This window comes from Suricata suricatta, chromosome 2 (assembly GCF_006229205.1).
Source record: "Suricata suricatta isolate VVHF042 chromosome 2, meerkat_22Aug2017_6uvM2_HiC, whole genome shotgun sequence".
NCBI lineage: Eukaryota > Metazoa > Chordata > Mammalia > Carnivora > Herpestidae > Suricata > Suricata suricatta.
In genome coordinates, this window is record NC_043701.1 from 113,461,642 (window position 1) to 113,468,860 (window position 7,219).

The following is a 7,219-nucleotide window of genomic DNA, read 5'->3' on the forward strand; positions in this document are numbered from 1 at the left end:
ACACACATACACAATGGAGTATTACATAGCCATGAGAAAGAATGAAATCTGGCCATTTGTAGGAAAGTGGATGGACCTCAAGGGTGTCATACTAAGTGAAATAAGTCAGGCAGAGAAGGACAGATACCATATGTTTGCACTCATAGGTCTAACAGGAGAACAGGAGAAACCTAATGGAGGACCAGGAGGAGGGGAAGAGGGAAAGAGAGTTGGGGAGAGAGAGGGACGCAAAACTTGAGAGACTATTGAATATTGAAAACGAACTGAGGAGGGAGGGGAGGGGGAAAAAGAGGTGGTGGTGATGGAGGAGGGCACTTGTGGGGAAGAGCACTGGGTGTTGTATGGAAACTAATTTGACAATAAACTACTTAAAAAAATAAGAATACATTTTATGAAATAGAAACACAGACCAAGTATGTCTGGTAAAAAATTTAGCTCACAAATTGACATGTCTTTATAAGAGTAAATTACACACTGCATTTTAAAGACTTAATACAAAAAAAGTAAAATATCTCAATAATTTTTATAATTTTTGCATGTTGAGTTGATAATATGAATATAATGGATCACCATTCTTTTAATATTTATTTATTTTTGAGAGGGAGAGAGAGTATGAGAGGGAAAGGAACAGAGAGAGAGGGAAACACAGAATCTGAAGCAAGCTCCAGGCTCTGAGCTGTCAGCAATGAAGGCTGATGTGGGGTTTGAACTCACAGACTGAGAGATCATGACTTGAGCCAAAGGTGGACACTTAATTGGTTGAGCCATGCAGGCGCCCCTGAATACAATGGAGCACTATTAAAGTCACACAGATATTATATAATTAGCCATTCCTACTAAAATAAAAAGGTTTTCCTGAAAGCCTTGTACCTAACCCAGCTGATTACATTAATTTAAGTGACTCACTATAATTGTCCTTCCATGCTTACTGCCTGGTGAAATGCTAGTCTATGGACCAATTATTGGTGCTTTGCTCTGTTTAGGGGCAAACTTTTATAAGATACTAAAGATGAAAGTAGAATGGAAAATTAAGTTCTCTACAACAACACTAAAATTCAAGGCACCCAAGATTTTAAATAATAATTGTTTAAAGATGATCATTCAGTTAGCCTACTAAACAAAATATGAAGGTACCAAAAATATGCATTATTAATAACACTCATCTATGATTAAATATAATATCCTAAAAGCCGACTTGAGGGTTATTTTTCTTCAGCTTCTGGTATTGTAATGCTTGGTTTGACTCTGGATACACAACACAACAATGGAAAACACTATGCCATACCTCTCTCTCTTGTTGATTTTAGGTGTCTAATGCATGTGTCTTCAAAGTAGTCAGTCCTAAATTGTGTTCCTTTTAGCAAAAGGTGCTACACAGTCACAAGGATGCCAAAAAAGGAGTATTGTTTTAGAAGAAAAAATACTTTGAGAACCTTTAACTTAAGGGTTGTCTATCCCTCTTACCTATTCAAATAAGTTAATTTCAAGTTTGCTTACCATCCTGGACACCTTTCTTTGGAACAGCACCAGTTTCTGAATGATCCTTTTAAAGTCTGGCGTCTAGCACTGAACACAGTATTGTAGATGTGACCTGTCTAGTCCAAATAGTGTGAGACTATTACCTGTCTTGCTCTGCATGCTAGAGTTCATTTATCTTTGTTTATTATATCATCTCATAATGAGCTTAAAGCCAAGTAAACTTCTAAGTCCTTTTTCCTTCATTCTGTAAAATTACTTCCTAGATACTTTTAATAGCCTTGTCCAATTTTTTTTTTTTTTGGTTAAATTTGTGTCAGTGACTTGTATTGAAATCTTTTGAACTCCTGGTCTTAAAATAACTCTACAAGGCTATCATGAGTTTAGACCATCTAAATCATTGTGCCAGCAATGATTATCCAAGTTATCGATAACACAGTTAAGTGAGAACAGACGGAGGTGTGCATCACACCAGTAGATATCTTTTGCTGACTGGCATTGTTGTAGTCTGATGTTGAAGAGACCACAACGGCTAAATGGAGGTGAGGCAAAACTTTATTTACAGCCAGACCAAACCTGAACTCCAGATGGTAAGGAGCAGAGAATGGCCGCTAACGACGGATACATTGAGATTATATAGGCACACATAGGATGCTGTGTCAGCCAATTACATTGTAACACGCTGATCACCAGTTTTGATGGGAACCTATCACATTTGTTTTTTGCTCTTCTAAATGACCAAATAGAGTGGGACAACAAGAACCAATCAGAGTGGGGCAGTGACTAAGCAATATTCTGTAGGGGTGGCTTTGGTCAGACCACAGAAAAGGCTGGGGAACAGTTTACAGCAAAACATTCAGTAAGTTAACCCATTACATTCCAGAAGAAGTTTAACTTGTTACATTCTATAAGCTAGCCTACAACAGGCATGATACTTTTATATCATTACAGTCATATTATACCATAAAAAAGCACGCTCTGAGAAAATATCTCCAACCCTGAAACTGCCCCCGCTGAATTACCAGGCAGCCTGTCTTAGTTTAAGCATTTTCCTTGAAAGACTCCTATACCTTCCAGTCAAACAATTAGTGACCTCTGCTTCTTAGAATTCCACCTTCGATTATAGTTGCCAAGAATACTGTATTAACTGTGACAACGTTTCTCTTGGTGCTTAAATTCTAGTGAGTAAACAAATAATGCAAGTGGAAAAGCAAGATAATTTCTAAAAGTGTTAAGTGATGTGAAGAAAATTAAACAGTTTAGTGAAATAGTCATAAGGTGGTTGTTTTAAGTCAGATGATTAGAGAAGGCCTCTTTTAGGTGACATTTAAGTGGGTTTATTTATTTATTTATTTATTATTTAATGTTTATTTTTGAGAGAGAGAGAGGCAGAGCACAAATGGAGAAGGGGCAGAGAGAGAGGGAGACACAGAATCTGAAGCAGGCTCCAGGCTCCGAGCTGTCAGCACAGAGCCCGATGTGGGGCTTGAACCCAGGAATCCCAAGATCATGACCTGAGCCGAAGTCGGGCACTTAACCGACTGAGCCACGCAGGTGCCCCTTAAGTGGGATTTAAGTGAGCATAAGGAAACATCAGGAATAGGAAGAAGATAAAAGGTCAAGGTGACCTAGGAAGACTAAATATAAACACATCTTGTCTACCTGTTTTGCAATCCGACTTTCTTTAGTCATTCCCAAATTTCCCGGAAATATGCCCTACTAACAGTAGCCAACCATGTACCCACAATCTTACAGTTATAGCTCTGGGCTAATACAACCCATTCTGGAGGGTGGGAGTGGGGGCTAAGGCTAGACTCCTCCCTGAAGACTAAGGAAATGAGAAATCACAAGCCCCCATGGCTACCTCCGTTCAACGGTCATAACAATCCCCAATTCTATATAACTTTCTAAAGAACATACTGTTGGTCATAGCAGAAAAGAAAAAGAGAATGAAGAATTGATGCAAATTCATAACTCCTGGAAACACAAGTCAAAAAAGGTACGCTCTGTACTCAAGAACTGTGTAAGCAAAAGTCTACACTTTCACAGATAAGTGTAAAATTTGAGGATGTATTCAGGGAACAGAAATAATTCAATTTAGCTATAGCACAGGACATACGAAGATTATGAAGATAAGATATAACATAGGCTGAGGAAATATCACTGAGCACTATTGTTAAAGGTCAACTTATGAAATACACTAGGTCAATTTATAAGATACCAGAGAGTTTACTGTATATAAGTTCAGTTTAAACTCCCATTCTGGTGGATAATTAAAGACTGGGCAATCTGGAAAGACCCTGAGAATGCAACTCGATCACGAACATTGTACCCTAAAGTTGAACTTGTTTTTCAAGATTGTGTTAAGTAACCCCACCCCTCTATGAAGACCTGGCTGAAGCAAAGTCCACAGGTGAAAGTCACCTAGTCACCGTCTGTCGTGGTATCTTAGGTGTCTAACTATGATGGGTCATTCTAAAGAGACAAAGAACCTTTAAGTGATATGTTTCCGCCCAAACTAACGGTCTGTGTATTACAATGGAATTGGCTACCAAGGAATGCTGTGAATTGTAATTGGTTAACTAAATGATGATGTGTTCTGTCCTTATAATCTCACTGCTGCCTTTGTTCGGGACCATTCTCTGCTCCTTAACACCAGGGCTATCAGGTTTGGCCTGGCCGTAATAAAAGCATGCGGCCGTGAATAAAATCATTACTTGCTTCTATTTGTAGTGTGGTGGTCTTTTTGTAAGTACCCCGCAACCACTATTTATGCCAAGCAGTTGACCTTGATTCTGTATGAAACTGACAGCTACTGAGAGTTGTTTGAAGATGATAGTGACTGATCTAGATGCTCAGGGTGGAACAAGGTTAGGCATAGGGAGACCGCTGAATAATCCAGTTAAGAAGTAATGGCTCAGTGGGTTAGGTGTCCCATTCCTGGTTTCAGCTCAGGTCATGATCTCGCAGCTTTGTGAGTTTGAGCCCTGGCATTGGGCTCTGCGCTGGTAATGCGGAGTCTGCTTTGAATTCTTTTTCTCCCTCTTTCTCTGCCCCTCCCCCACTCACACTGTCTCTGTCTCAAAATAAATAAATAAACTTAAAAAAAAAAGAACTAATGGTTCCTTGAATTTAAGTAATGCATTAATTTGTTGATTCCTTCCTTTCTTTTTTTATTTTAGAGAGACGGAGTACAAGCAGGGAAAAGAGGCAGAGAGAGAGAGAGAGAGAGAGAGAGAGAGAGAGAGAGAGAGAAAGAATGAATCTCAAGCCGGCTCCACATCCAGTGCGGAGCCCAGTGCCGGATCATGATCTGAGCTGAAATAGAGTCAGACGCTTAACTGATTGAGCCATCCAGGTGCCCCAGTGATTACTTTTCAAAATGCTAAATGTCCCCAGATGACAAGAACGCAGTAAAACAGACCCTTTAGTTCATTTCTGGTATTTCTGGTGGAAGTTGGATTTTTCTGGTGTACAATGGTATGGGGGTGGATTTAAGATTCCAAGCAGAAGAGGTCAAAAAGACCGGAGGCTAATAGCTAACAAGAGTGAGAGAAGAGAAGCTATTGAAGATGACCAGGAGGTCATAGACCGCATGGTGCAAGAAATGAGGAATGCAGGGGATGGTGGGAATGCAGGGTACAGACTCTAAAAGCCCTTGAGGACCTGCCCTCACCTCATCCGTGAGACACTGTGGAACCCTGGGCAAACTCATTTTAGCTCGGTGTCTATATTTATATTATGCTGGTGGCAGAGGGCCCTTGTCATAGCTTATTTCCAGACAATTCGGAGATTTAGAATGGGGTTGCAAAAATCTCTCAGATTAGACTGTAAACAACTTTAAGGCAGGGATTGATGAGAATATTCTGTCTACCATATCAGCTTTACTTGGTTTATAGCAAATACATACACATATACATCTGTAAATAAGTCTATGGCTTTTATAAACATTTGAAATTAATAGTAAAATATAAGCACATCTGCTTCCTCTCTTGTTTCTCTAACAGCTGCATATTTACTTGTCTCTGTTTGTGTTTACCATATTCCGGGATTCTACTAGTTTTGTAGTTTTTCATTGTTATGGGATGAGTAATTTTTCACACATCCTTAAACATTTAAAGCCCTATTTTCTGAGTAGCTTTATTAAAGTGTTCAGATAGCTATAATCTAATCAGTTGAATCCCATTGATTGTATACTTGAATGTTTGTAATGACATTGAGGTAAACACATTTTTACAAAAATCTTAACATATGTATCCGTACATTACTTTCCTTAGATAAAGGTCTAGGCCTGGTAGTCTCATTTGAAGGGCTCTGTGCTGACAGCTCAGAGCCTGGAGTCTGCTTCAGATTCTGTGTCTCCCCTTCTCTGCCCTGCCCCCCTTACATCTCTGTCCCTCTCTCTCTCAAAAGTAAATAAACACTAAAAAAAATTAGAAGACACAGTGTTAGGGCTTTTGATGTATTGCCAAACTCTACTCCAGTAAACTTGGCCATTGCACTTCCCTCACTAATGCATTAAAATGCATTTTGCTACATTCCTGCCAAATATAGTAGGCTTGTAACAATTTAAAAAACAATTCCCCAAAAATGAAAAATGATATTGCATTTTAGGGGGGGGGTTGGCACTGCATTTTAAGTTTTATTTGAATATAGTAAAGTTAAACATTCTTATCTGCTTATTGGACTTGTTATTGCTTTCATCTTTCATACCTGCCCCCAAATTAGTATTTTGGGTTGTACATTTTGGACATACAAGTTGTAAATAATTATATATTTAATGTTTTCCTGTTCAGCTTCGTCTTTTATTTTCATGTATGTCTTCTTACAAACTATGTATGTTCATCTATATTTTCTTTTTTTCTTAATGTTTTATTTATTTTTGAAAGAGAGAGACAGTGTTAGCAAGGTAGGGTCAGAGAGAGACACACACAGAATCCGAAGCAGGCTCGAGTCTCTGAGCTAGCTGCCAGCACAGAGCCCAACGCTGGGCTCGAACCCACGAACCTCGAGATCATGACCTGAGCCGTAGCCAGACGTTCAACCGACTGAGCCATTCAGGCGCCTCTGTTCATCTGTATTTTCATCTAGTTCTTTTTTTTTTTAATCAGACGTATGTATTGATCCGTCACCAATATGATGTATGGCAATTTTTTATGACATGGACTTAAAGTAAAACTTTTAATTTTTAAATGTTTTCATTGTAATTGACTACCATTGTCAACTTTCTTACCACTTCTCAGTTTCTGCAGTTTCCCAGGTGATAACTTATCTACAATCTAGTGTACCTTAATTCTTTATTTTTTAATAGTTGATAATTCTCGTTGCTTTCTGTTGTTTCATTGAGAATTTCCAGAACAATGTTGGGGGAAAATAGATCAGTGATAAAGGCATGAACCCTCGTCTTGCTCACCTGCATCCCTCAGAATATTTGGAATGTGTTCCGACATAAAAACACTTAAAAGCGGAGTGTTCTCACGGTTTCTGGTGAATCAATCGCACATCTGTAATCGTCACAGATCTGACACGAATACACGAGGGTCCTCATTTCCCAGATGGAGAAACTGAGGCTCGAGCTGCTGGTAACGCAGATCCCGGAGGCCATTCTTAAAGGAACCGCCCCTGGATTCTGACATCCTTAGGAGGCATCGCTGGTGCCTTCCCCTCTCCGCACCGCCCGACCGCAGTGTTGCGCCGGCGGGGGTGCGCACGGGCGCCGGGGGCTTGGCTGCGGCTCCAGCCC

At 39.6% G+C, this 7,219-nt stretch overlaps 1 protein-coding gene across 2 annotated transcripts in view; it reads right to left on the reverse strand.

Annotated features, from left to right (window-relative positions):
* The window catches only part of LOC115272036 (gastric triacylglycerol lipase), a 79,803-nt gene extending 72,598 nt beyond the window's left edge, over window positions 1-7,205 (reverse strand). For both annotated transcript variants that reach the window (XM_029915045.1, XM_029915055.1), the window contains exon 1: window positions 6,890-7,205. In XM_029915045.1, coding sequence (XP_029770905.1) covers window positions 6,890-6,926 — 37 coding nt within the window. In that variant the 5' untranslated portion in view covers window positions 6,927-7,205. The remainder of the gene's footprint in view (window positions 1-6,889) is intronic.
* Between the last annotated feature and the right edge of the window lie 14 nt (window positions 7,206-7,219).